At 40.9% G+C, this 19,036-nt stretch overlaps 1 protein-coding gene across 9 annotated transcripts in view; it reads right to left on the reverse strand.

Moving 5' to 3' along the window:
• The window catches only part of MCF2L2 (MCF.2 cell line derived transforming sequence-like 2), a 178,229-nt gene that overhangs the window by 14,465 nt on the left and 144,728 nt on the right, over positions 1-19,036 (reverse strand). For 5 of the 9 annotated variants that reach the window (XM_042799216.1, XM_042799211.1, XM_042799223.1 and 2 more), the window contains exons 21-27: positions 17,160-17,285; positions 11,576-11,797; positions 10,161-10,253; positions 9,658-9,736; positions 7,371-7,443; positions 4,076-4,185; positions 95-190 (exon numbers count right to left, since the gene is read on the reverse strand). In XM_042799216.1, the coding sequence (XP_042655150.1) occupies positions 95-190; positions 4,076-4,185; positions 7,371-7,443; positions 9,658-9,736; positions 10,161-10,253; positions 11,576-11,797; positions 17,160-17,285 (799 nt within the window). The remainder of the gene's footprint in view (positions 1-94; positions 191-4,075; positions 4,186-7,370; positions 7,444-9,657; positions 9,737-10,160; positions 10,254-11,575; positions 11,798-17,159; positions 17,286-19,036) is intronic. The other 4 variants (XM_042799243.1, XM_042799240.1, XM_042799230.1 and 1 more) reach the window with 1 other exon arrangement.

Below are 19,036 nucleotides of genomic sequence, written 5' to 3' on the forward strand. Positions count from 1 at the left end.
ATAGTGATGGATGGCACTATGGGATGGAGAGAACCATTGTGGGAGTGCAGGAGACAGATGGCCAGAGACCAAATGCTGCATGGGGTGATTTTACCTTTGGGTGGAGCTCTGCGGTTGGAAAGACCTTGCAATGTGAATCGCTTTCTAGCAAGCGCTGTGCGCTCAAGGTTAAGGCTTGTGGAAGCATCAACTAGGAGAGAGAGGGAGAGGGAAGAGAAATAAGGAAGGAAGGGTCAGCTGTTCGGCTTATGGGAAAGGAAAGGTTAGCACTGGATGACAACTGAAAATAAATAAATAAATAAATTTTGATTTGGTTCAAGCTTGAGCAAGAGCTAATCAATTAGAAAGGTGACATGAGGTCAAGCTGGTTAAATCAGATGAGCCAAACAGAACCCCTGGGTTGAGTTTGGCTCACTGAGTTTTAATGGAGAACAACAAAAACAGAACAAAACCAAAGAAAAACGGGTGAAGAGATGTAGCTCTCATCAAAGGAAAATACAGTTTAGCAGCAAGCTCATCAAAAAGGATCTATTGCCTTTTACTATGAAACCACACCATTGTGGTTGGAACAGCGAGGTCGTAGAGAAAAATAGGAGAAGCAGCTTTGCAGTGTGGGACAGGTACAGACAGCAAGTGTTGCAAGCAGTCCCGCTCCTGCTATCCAGCAATAGCACTGAAGAGACTGCCATCATCAGCCCTGTGGCTGATATGCTCTCAGCCTTACCTGATGAAGACTTTCTAACAGCCTCTGAAGCTGGCATATAGTCATGCATTTGATCTCATGGCTTGCTGGGATGTAAGGAGTGCCATGCCAGCAAAGCTTACGTGCCAAGCTCCTACATGAATAAGCCAGCCATGCTGCCTGACAGCAGCCTTTATAGAGATAAGTCACAGATGGATCTAGGTCCTGAGACTCTGGGTTTGAAAGATACTCAGTTACTCACATTGCAGGAAACAGGTGGCCCTAGATCAAACCCCCAGATCCATGCATTCCTGCCAAATTCTGCATCTGCCCCTTTCTTTGTGTGGGCAGGTAACACACAAGTTTATGGCAAAGGAGCAGGAGAAAAGCCATGTGTTGGCTGCCTGGTTCCATGACTTAGGATTTAACAAATAACTTCTTCCTCCTCTTTATTTCATACACTGCCAAGTGAAAATCATTAGAGGAACAAACAAAGACCAGAAGTACAAAGGGAACATGAAGAGACAGTGAATCCACACTGACAGACAAGCAACAAACAGACAAACTGTGCTTCCAAAGGAAAGCGCATCCCATCACTTCCTGATTTGCAGCCAAGAGAACCCAGGATCCGCGGTGCCTGCATGCATAGGTGGGTGCGAGATGAACACGTTTTAACAATACAGAAGTATTATGTCAGTGTGGTCCAGCTCCTTCTACCCAGTGGCCCGATGCTGGCTCTGGGCCAGGCAGGTGCCTCGGATGAGGAACAGCTACCGCGTGGCAGTTTCAGCTGTGGGGCTGCCCACAGTTGCACTGGGAAGCATTTGGCTTTCAGTCTGCCTGTGCTGGCCTAAGAGCCATTCCCTGTCATGGCTGCTCCCACTGCAAGGCAATCGTTGGAAAGATACTGTCGCTTATAAAGAATTCAGAAACTGGTATATAAAATATATTTACTTTTTGTTTGCATAGAGCAAGAAAATGCATAGTATTTCATTACCACAGAGTCATGTGGCAAGTACAACAGTGCATGTGTGTAGAGGGTGGGTTTATATGTTAGTTCTTCAGCTATGCGACTGAAGGGACCCCTTAGGATTTCACAAATCCTCACAGCTTCTCAGCACAAGCCAATCATTAGACACTGGTCTCTAAAGACATGTTGTCTCCACCTGAGTTATTTCAAACCTTTTCCTTCATTCTGTAGGTATACCAAATAACCCTGGAAACCATTTCCAAACATAATAAGGATGAGGTCCTGATGGGCAGCATAAGCCTGCAATGTGTACTTGTGGCAAAGGCGGCCAACAGCATCCTGGGCTCCATGAGGCAGAGCCTTGCCAGCAGGTCCAGGGAGGTGATGCTTCCCCTCTGCTCAGCACAAGTGAGACACACCTGGAGTGCTGGGTCCTGTCCTGGGCTGCCCAGTACCAGAGAAACATGGACATGCTCGAGTGGATCCATGGAAAGGCCATGAAGATGATTACGAGATTGCAGTAGCTGACATGAGGAGAGGCTGAGAGAGCTGGGATTGTTCAGCCTGGAGAAGAAAAACCTCAAGGGCATCTTATCAAGTAAAGAAGATGGAGCCCAGTGACAGGATGAGAGAGGCAATAGGCACAAATTGAAATACAGGAAATTCCATTTTAAAATATGAAAAATCTTTTTTACTGTGAAGGCAGTTAAAGTGTGGGACGGCATCCCAAGGCGGTTGAGGAGTTGTCATCCTTGGAGCTATTCAGAACCCAGCTGGACAAGGCCCTGAGCAACCTGCTCCAGCTGACCCTGCTCGGAGCAGGACAGTCAGACCAGTGGTCTCCAGAGGTTCCTGCAGGACTTGGCTCCCATATAGCTTCAAGTTGGTGAATCTACCAATCGGGTCCACACAACACACCGGTTTCTGTGTAGATAACTCAATCGCAGGCACTTGTCCATAATAAGGAAACTGAAATAGCTTGCCACTAGCGCTCTCCCCCTCTGTACCACAGGAAGAAAGCAGTGTTTTAAAATACTCTGCGTTCACGTTAACTACATAGATACTGGGAGCGTTACGGTCAGTCGGTGGCACAAAGGAGGCGGGTTTGGCCGCGCACGGCCGCCGGGCCGGGCCCCAGCCCCCGGCCCTGGCCGCCCGGGTTTCAGGCGGGGCCGGCCCCGCCGGAGCTGCCGCCGGGGCCCGAGGTCGCGGCGGGACCCCCGGAGCCGGGCAGCTCTGCCCTGGCGCCCGGCGCGGCGGGTTGGGCAGCCCGGGGGGGCCGGGGCGGCCCCCGCCCTGCTCAGCGCCCGGGAGCGGCCCCGGCAGCGAGAGCCGGGGGGGGGGGGAACCCCCGCATCCAGGGACAGCCCAGTCCCCGCACTCGGGTGGAAGCTGGGCCCGTTAAAAACCAGCGGTAATGTTCCTAGGCATTTTTAAAAAAGGAGGTGTATGGATTTCAAAATAAAGACTGCTTTTCAACTTTTTTTAATATAAAAAAAAAAAAAAGTTCGTATTTTTTAAAAATAAATTTTTACTGAAGCGGGTTTTTAACATTGGATTTTTAAATGGGGAAACCGTAACTTTCTCCCCAGAATGAAAGCTTATTGCAGTGAAAAAATCTTTTGGTGAATAGCATATTTTAAAAAATAAAAAAACATTCCACGTTTTTGTTTTTTGTTTTTTTTTGGGTTTTTTTTTTTTTGTTACCATCTCTATTTATAAAGGGTCCTGCTGCTACCTTAAGCCTGATTTGGACATTAATCTTCTAAGACCTTACAATTTTCTTTTTTATATTATTAGAAAGGTCTTTGCTCTAACATTTCAAAATACTACCTAAAAAGAGAAACTCCTGTTGAAAGATTTTCTGTCCCTGCTACTGACAGATGAGATCCAATTTCTTTTTAGCGTTCATTTTAACCTACACTGTATAGAATATATCTATTGTACTTATGCCCTCAAATAATGGAGGAACTCTCTGTGACCGCATGTGCATTTATTTACTGTACACTAGAGGGGGACCTATACACAGAGGAGGCAAAAAAATCTCTGATATAAAGCAAGGAAATTAGTTAGCAAAGTCCACAGACAAAATTAAATATGACTAGAAACCAACTTATCCAGAATATAGATGATTAAAATACACATACTATTGCCCCTCCCAACTCTATTTTTCAAAAAACACGAATTGTATAAAGAGCACTGTAATGCATCAAAACTCAGACTTTAAAAAACCTGAACTGGTAATGCTTTTTGGTGTTCAGGAAGTTTCACGGTACAGTCAGTCAACTTTGTAGCATTGCTTTTTTTGATGTTGGGTTTAAACAATGTACATTTAAAATATCCTCAACAAACTCCAGAAATGAGTGTGCAAAAATAAAAATATTACCCTTTGGAAGCAAAAAGCTGTGTCTCAGAACTCCTACCTCTCTTTTGTCTGGCACTGGGACTGGAATTCCTGTTTTTATTGTTAGATGCTTCCACGTTTGAGGTCTCAGATTTGTTTTCATATATACTCGATGACTTCCTGCTGTACCTTTGGACAAAAGAAATACAAAACCAGTTACATTCCTGCTTAATAACTAACGAAGCACTGAGCACTAACCATTCTTTTTTTATCCTCAGATACGGAACCCTCAGGAGTAAGGGGCACGTTTTAAAATTCTGTGTGCTATAAAAGTCTGCATCTGTGCAGGCATGTATGGTGGGAAAAGCCATCCTAGCCCCTGCCTCCTTTCCACACCACACAGCAAGGGATGTGCTTAGCGAGAGACGGGAGGGGAAAAAAAGGAAGAACAAGCTGTTTGTCTGCACAGGCTCTTTTTGCCAGTCGAACAGATTTGGAACAAAGGAATGGGAAACCAGGTTAAAAAAGAGGGTCCCAGTTTTCCAACCTTTGCAGCATAAGTATATTTGACTCCAGGAGAGAAATGGGTACTGGAGGGTCACATAGAAATCATAACATGCATAGAGGAACATATGGATTCCGCTGGCTCCAGGATCCCCCAACTTCTGTTTCTTCTGCTCTTTGAAAATTCAGATCCAAGCGGGATATCCCTGTCTACAGCTGAACCACAAACAAGGGGATCCATTTTGCCAGAGTTGGACAGGTACCAGCCTTGTCGTCTGTAATGGGAACGACGCCCTGCCCCAGGTTTTGTAGGGCACTCAAGCTGCAAGGTTTTTCTCATGGTTCTTACACTAATTGTTTTGCAAATGTCTGGTGGGTTATTTTGGGTGTTTAACTGTTACCTTTGGCAGACTACTCCACACATTTAATTTTATCTACACACTTGAAATACTCTTTCCCAAAATGTTTAACATATATCAGCAATTACATTGCTGTTTACAATGAACATATGAACTGTCATACTCAATTTTCACAAGGTTTGTCTTGCTGTAAGGGAAGGTCCAAGATATCATTAAAAACTTAAAAGCATTTGGAATACTAGAGATCTGTGAATACTTTTTATAACTACAAGGTAGCCTGGGACTCATTGCTTGTATTTGAACCTCTAACCTGTTTCTGATGGAACCTTAACAAAAGTCTCTGTTACCTCCTGCACTAAATCAAAATGATTTTGCAGCCTGATGTCAGGTACAAAATGGGGTTCAAAATAAATATGGGAACAAATCCAAAGTACACTCACATTTCCTTAGTCTTTTTTTCTCTGTTCCTTCCCAGCTAGGCTGAGATAACTGTGAAACATGCAGCTAGCAGAATTAAAGATTTACAGCTGTGAGAAAGACACCAAGAAAATACCCAATCTTCTCTGAAACAGCATCTGCAGTCAAACTCCAAGTGTTTGTGTATATCTATGTGCACAGGATATTTTTACATGGATGTATGACTGAATCAGTCATTTCCAATAAAGCAGATAGTTAAGCAGTTAGAACAATAGCCTATTTAAGTTTCAAATGTTTAAATAGATTAGAAAACAATAGAAAGGGATTATTTCATTATCACTGAAATGCAACAGCCATCCCTTGAGAGAGATATAGCAGCAATAGATACCACAGGACATCTCATTTTAGGATTAAACAGTGAAACTTTGGGGAAGAATTTACATAGCTTGAAAGGGATTTAGGGACCTTCAAAAACTGCTTGTATTAAGGGCACTGGCTCTAAGTGTCCCTTTTGCCAATACTTCAGTTCCAATCCTGAGTCAGCCCAGCCCTGCCTTATCTCATGGAATTGCAGCCCTGAGTGCTGCAGTGGCATATAAATGAGTAAAGGGGGTGGTCTTTGTCACTGAACAGACAGGGCTCCAGGAGAGGAGAGAGTCCTGCAAAGAAATTTCCCCAATGTCACACTACAGGCCTGACAATTCCCAATAAACAGTAGTCACTGTTACACATGGGCAAGGGTGTAACTCTCTCAGGAGAGGGTGTCTATTGGCTAGATAAAATCTCAATAATTAATTACCCTCCAACCACTGGCAGAGCGCTGATGATGCTGATTGCTCTTTAGCTGATACTGTCTGCCACTGGCTTACTTACAGTGCCTTTCACAGCTAGGGCTGCTTAGTCATGTCAGTTACAAACACAGACTGTGCCCGTGTGGGTGACTATCACTAAGTCTAGCTGCTTCCTTCCCTTCCTTGCCTCCACCCAGCATCTCAAAGGCAGAAGGGGCTCCACAGTCAGAAGAATTCTGGATCCACTAGTTCGCATCAGCTAGTGCAAAGCCACCTTGTGCTGCAATTCTCCCGTCACTGCTTCTCTCCAAGACAGATATTACAGAGGATCAAGGTGGCCTCTGCTTACAGTATCCAACAGGACACTCTGAACTTTGTTCCATTTATGAAAGCCCAGAGTGTTGTTCTTTTATGAAGACTTACCATAGTCTTCCCGTACCTATCATAACCCAGCATTTGGAGCAGAAGCATCTAACCTCTCCATCTCTGGCATAGTTGGCAGACTAAGGACAACAAGCACTTAATTTTTCCTTTGGTTTAATCCACTCTAGGAAAAATTGCTAATTACATGGCCTTTCTTCCTGCAGCTAATTAATTTTCTGTTGACATATTTTGTCTATAATTTTTGCTCTGAAAATTCTCACTTTAAGAGCCTTATAAGAGGAACATACATCTGTATTGATTTGAAACATTTTTGTGATTGCATTTCATATACTACTGGAATAATTTTCTCTTATCTGAAGTTTTGCTGAAAGATTTTCACCCTTAAACCTTTTCAGCTTAAACCTTAAACAAAACAAATATAACCAAGCCTAGAGAAAATAAGGTGCATGATTAACAGCACTGCATCTGTTTAAAATTTCTTGCATCAAGTTATACAAGTCCCAAAGGCTGGCTGTGTCACCTGGGATCTCTTGGTTTGGTTGATCCTGCTAAAATTTTACAGTGATATCCCATGCCAACTTACATTAAACTTGCCCAGCAATTAGGTCATTACAAAAATTTGATGACAGCTTCATTTAACATCCTGGAAATGTTCCAATACATTTTGTCTAAACTTGAGTTAATCTGGAGCATACAGTTCTTTTGCAAAACTAAATGATCATGTTTGAAACGAATTCTGCATTGTGATTTTAGTTTCCCCATGAGCAAAACCTTTACCTAAATGTCTTTAAAGAATTTGAAGACAATCAAGTAAGTTCATACCCAGGAAGATAAACACAAAAACCAATAATTTATGTACTTCAAAAGCACAAAGGCAAGACAAAACACGGCCCTGATATGCTTTGATAGCTGTGGTTACCTGCTCGCATTGGAGGAATCCATTGGTGCATGGTATACACTCTCAGTGATTCTTTGGTGCAGTTGACTTGCTTCTGTTAAAGAAGAAGTAAAGAGAAAATGCTCCAAATTGTGTAAGTTGCTTCCTTGTTTATGCAGAAAGTGTGAGAGAGAGAGAGAAGTAGGAGAGGAGAGGAGAGATTTTTGACTGCTGCTACAAGAAGGGAAAGGCACATGGTGATCTTAAGGCTGAAAACTTAGCTCACCCAAACAGCTCTTCTACCCATATTTTTTCAGTGCAGTAGAAATTTCTTCCCCTACCACCTTCTCTTTCCTCTGTACCTCTTCTGAGCTCACTGCACAATATGGATCTAGAGAATGGACACGACATTTTTCCCAGAATGTAAATTTTGTGGCTCACAGCTTTTTTCTGTATTTAGGAACAAATGTACATTGGTCCCTTTTGCACATGCAGCCATCTAGTAGAATATATTTCCATCCTTCTGAAGAATGCTTTTGCTCGGCATCCTGGACAAACAGCAATAATAAAATGCTATTCAGATGCTATTTGTTCACTCTTTTTGCATAGCTGCAAGGTAGCAACAGATTCATTTGTACCTATGTCCAGTAACTGCTGAGCGGACAAAGATGATAAAAAAGATGCTGACAACCTGGTTTTCAGGGCCAGGAGAGTCAGACACAGAGAAGTGAGGGAGCAATGGAAGGAGCTGCTTGCAAACTCAGATTGCTGAGATTCTAGGGCTGTTTCACTCTGGAAAGAGATGAAGTTCCTGCTAATGAAAGGAGAACAGACAAAGGGACAGGGGCAGCAGTGAAAGACTAAACTTAAAGTCTTTTGTGGGTGAGAATGCTGGGAGAAAGGAGTACTCTGGATAGGGAGTCAGAAGTAACTCTGTTCCTGGTTTTGACAACTGATGCACAGCCTTGCACAAATCCCTTAAACTGCATCTGTAATTCCTTTGCCTGCAAGAAACGATTGTGCTCCTTGGGATCAATGGATCAAGGTGTTACCCAAAGCCTTGTTAGTATTCTGTGATCACTACAGTATATGATAGGGGGTGTATATACACTAAGTGTTTGGATGCTAATGACCTATATGTTAAACTGTTCATCACATACCTTTGGCTACCTCCTTTGCCCTTTACTCACTCACTCACTCATCTCAGCTGGTTCCTTCCAACATTCCAACCCCTTGTGCAACTCCTAACAACAGTCATTAGAAACAGCCCAGACAAACAAATGTATCCCTCTTCCTTCTCTCATTACAATGCACAGTTGGAAAAATATCCGGTCTTGGATTAAGCATGAATTAAGGCCTCTTCTTTCATTAGTCATTGGAAATAGAAACAACTGTTTAAAACTACAGGACAAAGCATTTTCTTCCTGCTATCAGTATGGTAATAAGGATTTTGATTCATGTGATCATTTGGGAAAAGGCAATGGGAAGAGTTGCAATAGCATATAAGATAATGATTTCTGCCCTCTGACTGCTGTTCTGTTGGATTCACAATGAAGGAAAGCTTGACTTTGCTCATAGAGTAGGATGAAAGTCATCCTTGATGTTCTCAAGACCAGACTGGATAAAGTCTTGAGTTTGACCAGTAACTGACTCTGCTTTGAGAGAGTCAATTTTTTGAAAGTTTGCTTTCAATATTTTACATAAAAAAGGGCGTCATTTTGTTAGGTACTTGTGAAGCTTCAATCATTCCTGTGTTGAACATGTCACAAATCACCTTCACAGTGACATCTCTGTGAGAGAGAGAAATGTCATTAATTATGTTTTAGGTCACTAAGATAAACAAATAGGATAACTGACTGACATTTAAAACAAAAACCCACAAAAACACAACAAAGCAAAACAAAACAATAGGATGGAGAGGAACAGATGCTGTGTCCAGTCACACATGTGAATGGAGATCTTTTGTGTCAGGTCTTATGTGAAGGCATGGAGTGAACACTGGACCCCATCTCCTCACATGCTGATGTAAATGGATGTTTCCAGGGTTGTGGCTTAAGAGGCAGAACAGAGGAAAATCATGTTCCCTGGACTAACTGTGAACAGAATAATTATTCATGCCATTTCAAAAGTTCTAAGAAATTTTCTTTGATCAGGACAAGGGTTTAAATCACAGCAATGCTGCAACCACCCAACTGACCCTCACATAGATCTCTTCTTGCTGATTTCACTGGTGGTACTGGTCAGCACTGTGACTCATCCCAGCCCTACAGTGTCTCACACAGCTACAGAAGGAAGGCAACATTACCAGATCTTGCTCTGTGTGTCCTACCTCTACAGGCTTCCAGTTGTCCCGTCAGCACCTTGCGAATCTCTGAAATCCAGGTGTTTTTCAGTTCAACAGAAGATGCCTGAGAACACAAGAGGAAAAAGCAAAGCAGATCTAGTTAAAGTATGCTGCCCATCACTTGGCTGCCCTGACCTACATTTGCTCTTAATTTTCCCAAGGAATGGAACACTGGTCAGTTTTGCTCAAAGAAGAGGATGCTCTTCAGGATGGAAAAGTTACTATGAATCTAAGGTCCTGTCCTTGCTTTTCTGTCCCACGTTCCAAGTAATTTTCCACTACTTTGTTTCCTCTCTTACTCAAAATCATGACCATTTTCACAACGATACATTGGTAATTTCAGTGTCAACACAACAACAAAGCTTCCAATGGCTATTGTTTCTTGAGTGTACAGGTCAGTGAAAGTCATGGAACTGAAAACTTTCTTAAAAACAAGTTAATTGAAAGGAAATGTAGTCCTTGGAAAAAAAAAAAAGGATTGTTGTTACCTGAATGATGTAGACCTCTTCTCTGCCATTATACCAGATCTCAAACTTCTTGTTATCCCCTTTTACATTTTCTGTAATGCCCACAGTGCTCATCTGTTTCAAAATAGAAAAGAAGCAGCTAGAATCTGGAAAATGTCAATAGTCTTTAAACTCTTTATCTTCTGAGAAGCATTTTTAAAAGGCTGCATTCACTTTTGCACCTTAGGGAGTCATTAAAAATAAAACTCATAACATGTTATTTCTCAACATCTAATTTATTATTCATCTTTCTGACCGTCATAGGAAAAAATAAATTTTAAAAAAAAGTGTTCAGAAGTAACACAAGCTGATCATGAGCTTATCCTCTTTGCTTTTTTTGCCTGAACTGTGAGTCAGTTTTCAACCCTATCCTGGCTCTTGTCCACCTATACGAACTTCCAGTTTGAGGAAGACGGTATTTTCAACTTGCCATCACTGACCTGTTGAGGTCAGAGAGGAAGAGGGATGGAACAAGGCTTTTTGACATTTAATGACTCATCTGCAAATCCAGACAACACAAAATATTTTATATAGTTTCAGGAAAATTTTAAAAAGGGTGAGCAAGAAACTAAGTGCCTAACTAGTCAAGATGAACAAGGAACTGAAGAAAATAATTCTAGATTTCTTAAATGATTGATTCTTAACCACAATTTTGAAGTCCAGCTGCTGCTATACTTAACCAGCTTCCCATCTTCTTCCTGTATTTGTTCATCCCCCTTGTTCTGATTTGCCTCAGCATTAGATTTGAAGATTTAAATAGCTTTGATTATGTCATCATTCCTGCTATCTCCACAGAAAGAAACTTAAAAGATGTATATGAATTGGTTTGCTCCTTGAAGCAGTTTCTATTACAGTTCTTGTCTGGTTACCTTGTAGTAAGTTTGCAGCATGATGACCCGTGTTAGTTGTCTGAAATCACAAGTGTCACACCAATGTGCTTCAGTGGAAAATTTGGCCTACTTATGAATCTCATCTTAACAGAAAATGTCCTGACTCATATCTGGAAATGTCACTCTTGCAAATACAAGGGCACTTCTACTGCACTGTAGCTGTTATTGTCACAGTGTATATCTGCTCAACTGATGTCAGTAGTAAAATTTGCAATAGAACTGAACTTGGAGGATGCTTACAGGCAGAACAATGAGAGATGCAAGTCCATTCAGTCTTGCTTCTCTTTATGGGACACTGGGCAAGAACACAGATTGTGCCCATTTGTATCGAGTTGCAAAACCAAGGTTCGTATCTGGAGTTGCAGGACACGTGGCTGGGTCTGTTTCCAGATCAAAACTAAATAGCTCCAGATATGTGTGCCTTCTTCAAATCTCTATGTGCAAACATCCCCGTGTCGTGAGAACACCAGGTTTATTTCTCTCCCCCAGCATTACCACATTTATTACCTTTAATGAATTTTTAAAGCTGTATGAAGCTGTCTTCTCATGGCCATCTGTGTTCTCCTCCCGTTTCTTGCAGAAAAGTAGCATCTTTGTATAGAGAAAAAGGTGTCTCTGCATTGGTTTGAATCTAGCCAAGTCCTTCACCTTGTTGTGCCCCTTCTTGTGGTCAGTCCACACATTGAAGGAACCTTGCATCAACAGCTTGCCAAGCTCACTGACATCCCCCTAGTAAGCAAAGAAAAGAGAGATCCTATATCATCCTCAAACTAGAGTAATCCCAGGCACCCTTCTTTTCCCTTGTGGTGTTTAAGCTTCCAGGGCAGAGGCACGTGCCTCGGTATCTCTTGTGTTGGAGAGTGGACATCTTACAGCTGGAATCCCATCTGCACGTCTTCTTGCTAAACCTGTATGGTTTCTTCATATAACCATTAACCCATTGTTTTCAATGCCCATAATTCCCACTTTGTCTCTCCATTCATAGTTAGTGTGTAAGGTATGTTGCAGGACCTCTTTGGATCTGACACACAGGCTCTGCCCTTTGATGACCTCAGAGGAAGCATCGTCTGACAAGAACAAATTTAAGACTCCTGACTCCAAGACAGTATGAAGGCCCAGGGCAGTCCAGATATCCAAGCAAAGGCCTTGGCTCTGAAAGATCTAGGTTCAGTTTCTGCTCTGCTACCAGCTTCTTCTATCCCTGGACAAAACCTTGAAAGACTCTTAGGTATCTGAAGATGCAGATTGGTGCCTAGAGGTATGTAGGTGTGTGATTCTCCCCCCCCCCCCCATTGCAAAATAGTCCTTAAAAGCTTTGTCAGTAGTTTCTCGGCTCACCATCCGAAAACTATGCAGTGCTTTACAGCCTTGGGCAGAGAGGGAGCAAATGCACCAAGGAGCCATAAAGGTACCTGAGGGAGAATGAAACTAAGCAGTAACCATACTTTTCTAGATTAAATCCCTTGTCTGAAGACCACTGAAAGGTAAATACTTCAACCAATATAAGTATTTGTCTCAACTGCTACCGGCACAAATGTTTATAGCACAGTTCAGTACTAAAGAGTGCAGCAATCTTTAGATAGAAGACATGGCAACATCTATATGGTAATGGGCTTCCACAACTAATGCCAAACATACTTATCCTAGTAGCAAGTTTTTCTGGAGTGCTTTGTATAATCAAGGCAGTAAGATCCATACATAAGTACAAGTACTTATTTCCAACATTTGTAGTTCTGTTGATTATAAGGTGAAGCTGTTGGCTCCAAGTGGGAATGTCTGATTTGTTAAACTACAGATTGCAACCTGTTCTCCCTCTCACTCATCCTCTAACCTAGATCCAACTACAAAACCAGGGTTTGATTAGGTACCTTTTCACTCTATATCAGGGTATTATTAGACTCTCCAAAGCATTCAAAAAACTCAGTAATTTCTATAACAGTCTCTCATCTTTTATATATAGAGTTGGAGTTTTTATTTGTGCATACAGAACTCTGTGTGTTTGTATTTATATGTGTATGCAGCTATAAACTCCCAAGCCTATGAAAACCATATTGATGAGATGTAAAGCTACATAAAAAAAACCCCAAACTTATTTTCTACATAGTTCTGGCAATACTGAAAGGCTCCTGTCACTCCAGGCACTGGGATCCAGACCAAGATTGTCAACTCTTGGTCTCCCTCTTCAATCTTGGATCTAGGGTTGGATTTATAGCAAGTGAAGTGGGAGGCTACCACTGCAGAGAGAAGGAGGATGGACAGGGATGGCAGTCTGCAGCAATCTCACAAAAGACTTTGAATATTAGCCCGCAAACCCTGGACCCTCTTTTTAGTGTGGGCAGCAAATAGAGAGAAGGATACTGTTTCTAGTCCTTGTGCTGGTGGACAGCAATATTTTGTCCTACAGGAAGCTTATTTAAAATGTATGATTTGATCACTATCTCATGTAATTATTCCTTGTTAGAACAATACACTGTATCTCACGTTTATGGAAGAGATACATATGAATGGATTAAGTGCTGCATAACTCATGGACAAACTATCCAGGACAGACTGTATACAAACGTTAGGATGATAGTAGGAAACATTTCTAAAACTTCTGCTCTCCAAGCTTTACTCTACTTTTTTTGTGGCTTTGCCTGTGAAAAAAAAAAAAAAAATCCCAAACTTGCATGTCAGTGATTTCTTACACAAGAGTTCAGATCAAGTCTGCATGTGCACAGGTCCAAGAAGCAGAACATCCAATACAACTATGAGCATTCATCAGCTGCCACAAAACCTGCTTTCCTGCTGGCATAATACCCTCCCTCTGAAAGGTGTTCTAGGCAAGTATTTCTATGGTGCCTGTGTGGGAAAGCCTCCACAAGATGGGGTGTGGTTTCATGAGCTATGGGAGGTGTTTATTTGGCATCACAGCCAAGCACCTAGGACAGGTGGAACAGGGAAAAAATTATTGGGTTCAGCCGAGCACCTAGGACAGGTGGAACAGGGAAAAAATTATTGGGTTCATCCTCTTCCACGCTTTCACCCCATTTAATAATCATGTAACAAACCATCTCAGGAATGCTGCCAGCATTGGGCTACACATCAGCCATGTTCCACTTTGTCATGTCTTTCAGTTCAGCTAAAAAGCAGAGGCAAAAATCCAGTCCTTGGAGCTACTATCTGGCATTTCATGTAAGGCTAGAAAATGTAAAAGTAGAAGCTGAAAAGGAACAAGAATGCTCTGTTGAATTCCTGAGTACAAAACTACTCCTACTCTGAGATTTGAAAGTAAGCAATAGGCAAAAGGATGACCTCAACATTTATATGGGTAGGAATCTGGATATATCCCCTCCGCTCAGTATAATGTGTTACCTTTCTTGGAGAAGCTCTTCTGTTCATCCCTTACAGAACTGTTTAAAAATAAATTTTTATAAAATTGCTGTAACAACATACATTTAAGCTGGGAAACACAGGAGAAAAGCTACTGGGGATGAATCAGAAACAGTGGAAACTGGGGAAGTAAGAGACATGCTGTATCCATGAGCTTCCCATGCCCATGTTGACTGGTCCAAGTCTGCAATAATAATATCCAGGCTTTAAAGAGTCTTTCTAAAATTAATCTGAGACACTCAGAATTAACCATAACAGTTTAGAGAAGCTTTCACAAGCTATTTCTCTTGATAAGTAGAAGGCTCTTAAAGACTCACTACAGAAACCAAATGGGCTCAAACCGAAAAAACAAACAAACAAACAAACAAACAAACAAACAAAAAAAAAACAAAACAAAAAAAAAACCAAAAAAACACACAGGAAAAGTCCTATATTTCCTGCAAATACAACTGAAGACTTGATTGTTTCAAAAGAGAAACTGTTGAACACGGTAACACGTTCAGCGATGTGCAATTTACCACCAGTTTGTGCGGCAGTTGCTGAAAACCCCAGGAGGAGACAGCCGGCTGTCACTGCAACCTGTGATTCAAAAAGTCACAACAAGTAAAACCACACTGAGTGCTGAGAACAGTGGCACCAGGACAAAGACACCTGTCCCTAGAAAGTCTGTAAAAAAGTCTGGAGAAACCTGAAGGCAGCAGAGACGTGTCTTGATGTTCATTTATGTTGCTCCAGGAAAAAGTTTTCACAAACAAAGTGCTAGAAGGGAAAGTTGGTCTACTATGACGGAGAAGTGAACACAAGCTTTGCCACTGGCTTTAAATAAACCAAAACAGCTTTCTGAGAGAAGGAAAACTAAAAAGAAAACTGACTACTAAAGTGAACCAGATTTGTTTTCATTCTCAGGAAATACAAATAGGAATAAATCATACAAAATTAAAATTATTTTACCCTTCAGCTTTAGAGGTCTCAAGGGTTTTATCAGTAGCAGTTTAAATATATTTGGACAAATCCTCATCTGTAGTGAGTCACTTTAAGCTGTTGGCTTGTCTCTCTATATTTAAATAAAATGTATAGCTGACAATACTTTTTAACATCCAATTACACCAGTATGAAATACTTCATTTTAAGACCAGTGTTTTCTTTTATGGTACTGAAATTAATATTTGTTCAGTGAAGATTCAAAAATATATAGCATTTCTGCTCCATCAGGAGAAATATTACTGAAGAATTCTTCAGGAACTTTTAATGGTTTAAACAGTCATATGCTGGATTTGACACTGTATGTTTGAGAAACTAAAAGCTAATGAACTACTCCTGTTCAACAAATCTGAATATAGTAGTCTTCTCCTACCTTGAGTAAACTTGGAAAAACTGAACATTACATAGAAATCATATAAAAAACATACTGCTAATCTAAAGTAAGCAGGAAAACTTCATGCTAGATTCTTAGTCTGAACCGAGCTCTTAATGCAGACATACAGCACAAGACCCCACTGATCCATTCATAATGGGTTTAGCTCATGGCTGTGCAGACGGCTGGGGTAAAGCATATGCTTTACTTAATCTTGTCAGGTTTGGGAGACCAAAGGTATGCTTAGGACCTGTGGTGTTTCTCTGATTCACAGGCACTACAGCTAATCTATGTGTTTACTGATACAACAAGGTGGCCACTGCTTCACATTCAACCCAGTACAGCTACTGCAGGATAAGAATTCATGTTGTCATTTTGAATGTAATGTACAGTCCACAGAAGCATCTCCAACTGTGTACAGCAGTGGATCTATGACATAGAGCCAAGCAAGCAGTTAAATTAATTTATAAAATAATGCTGACAGAGGGCATGGTTTCCTTAGCTACCAGATGTAGATGCATTTGCACAAAGGCATGAACTATAGAAATTAAAACTGAAGCCACTCCATCCTGCAAAACACAGAATATCTCTTCCCACCCGGAAACAGTCAGTATAGACCCCAGGACTTTCTCAGGAACTCACATTCTACACAAAATACTGTTTTTCTTGCATCCAGACTAAACCTTGTTACTCTTAATCTAGTAATTCTTTGAACGCAGATTCTCATTACATTGTTTTTCTTGACACTTTCACCCTGCAGCTATTTCAAAAAGGACAATCACATCATCCTCAGGCCTCATTTTGCCAGTTCTGTTTCCCCTTTATGAGTCAACTACTTCCACTTCTCACTTAAGGGCTCTTTTTATGTAGGCAACACTATTTCTTGAAAGTCATATGACTTCTATGGAGCTTCAGCAGAGAGATAGATGCATACATCTGTGGCCTTTGATTTGTACTGTGGTTGTTATTTCACATTTCAGATAATGAGTTTTCCAGTCACTGGGATGGATTCCACTTTAAATGAAAGTCAAATTTTCTTCGCTAAATACAAAAGATTTGGAAACACTTGAGTTACATAGCAGTCACAAAGTTTTAGCAAATTTTTTAAGTTGTCACACTTGCTACTCTCATCTGCAAATGAGTTTTGGGTGTGATTACTCAGAAGGACTGAATTTGTCCCACTTCCTCCCCACATTCACAGCACCACCTCCACATGACAGGTATGTTGACATGTATTTTTGTTCACCACAACATGACACTGAGTGGCACAGGCTCCTGCAAAGTGTAGCAGCCACGGGCACAGCATGATCAAAGATGAGAGGAACATTGGATGGGTCAAGACCAAAGAGCAACAGCAAATAATACCTCATATCCTGTGATCGCTATCTGGTGCATGGAGTCATTTACTGATTTGATGATATCAAGCATTGTGGCCAGGGCTTCTTCCAATTCAGCAGTACCCTCTGAATTCTTGCTGCACTTCAGCATTTCCTGATTAAAAAAAAAGATACAAAAATTACTTGAAAACTTCTTATACCAGAAGCCACCATAACACAATCCTCCCTGAAATCTACACAGCATAGACAAAGTAACAGAACTATCAGGAAAAAAAAAAAAAAAAAAAAAAAAAAAGGGGGGGGGGCGGTGGGAAACCAAAAGCAACAAAGAGGACATTCACCAGGATTGTCACTGAGGACATACATTTGACCTTTTGGACATTGTTAAGTTTTAAGAGTTCATTTAAGATGAGATGGGACCATGCTGACATATTTAAAATTAACTTCTTGCATGTCACAGAATTACACTCAGGGTTTTTTTACTGCACATCTTCTAGAAAAGAAACTCAATCTTAATACAATTATTTCAGGTGTTAAAGAATTCACCATTTCTCCTTGCAATCATTTGCAGTCATAGCTCAGGACTTCATTCTCTTCTTGTAATCAATGATTATAACGTATGCAAATCCTGAAAGACTAAAATGTTCATTTTAAATTAACTGCCTTGCCTCTTGCTCTTCTGCCTACAGAAGAGCCCTGAACCTGATTCAGATGCACAGATTGTTTTTTTTTTTGCCACCGTATTTTATATAAAGATGTTACTGCCAATGAGTACCCCACCTGAGATCAGAATCAGACTCTATATCTTTGCTAAAAGCATCTAGGGAAGAAAAGGTTAACAGATACAAACCTAGATATGGTTGGTACAGTCTTGAGAAGACATGAATCTAAAAGCATCTGGAAGATCCAAAGGCTGCACTATAGAATTTGAAACCAAAGCCAATCAGTATTCCTACCATTAAACAGAAAAAGTAAAATGTTTTCAGCTAAAAGCAGTAAGATAACTGACCACATACAGTGACCTGTTATTTTCATGCTTGGAATCTGCATCCATTAATCAGCTGAAAGAGTAAGTGTATTGGTTTTTAATGAGACAGTAGTTCCAGTGACAGAATTCATAATCAAATAACCATTTTATTCACCATTATTGACTTGTCCCTGCCCTTCCCCTACCAGGGGAATGAAAGAAGCATTTGGCTGGATGCAATTTTCACTTCAGAAATGCAAACTCTGAAGAAACTAAGAAATAACTTCTTATAATAATAGCACTTCACTAAGAACTGTACAGTAAGTGAATTTAATTTTGCTTCCTTATGCTGACTATATTGTCAACAGAAAGTATGCTCCAGAAATACACCTAGGAATGAATCAAGACTCTATTAACTTTAGTATTCATTATTATAGTAAGAATTGGACCTCTTCAGCAGGGGTGACCATTGACATGGCTTTTATTCAGGCATGTAATTTTGAGCCACATTTTGAGTTTGGAAATTATTTAATCCAAAAACTGAGGTACTTGTGTTCCTGTAAAACAGGACTGCAAAAAAGTAGTTCTTGCAAACCCCAAACAGCAAGAGCCTCTCCTCATGAGGTTGGAGGTCTTAGAAGATAAAAGCAGGATGCATTCCTATAGTACCTGTTGCACAATTTCTAGTATGAGGATAGATCCTTGCTCTCTGTATAGCAGGCATGCTGCTTTATAATATTAGCTAAACTGATTAAAACCAGAGGTTTGCAATAATTGTAATGCAGAATTTAAAAACAGTCTGCCCATCACTCAAGGCATATAGCTTCTTAGGCACTTGTTTGTTACCAACTTTTCACTGACTCTCATTTTCCTACACTTTTAAATGCTACTGCTGCCAGCGAGAGTGCACCATCTTCACAGATCTCATAATCCCTGAC

The sequence above is a fragment of the Tyto alba genome, unplaced genomic scaffold (genome assembly GCF_018691265.1).
Source record: "Tyto alba isolate M040663 unplaced genomic scaffold, T.alba_DEE_v4.0 Super-Scaffold_10, whole genome shotgun sequence".
Taxonomy (NCBI): Eukaryota; Metazoa; Chordata; class Aves; order Strigiformes; family Tytonidae; genus Tyto; species Tyto alba.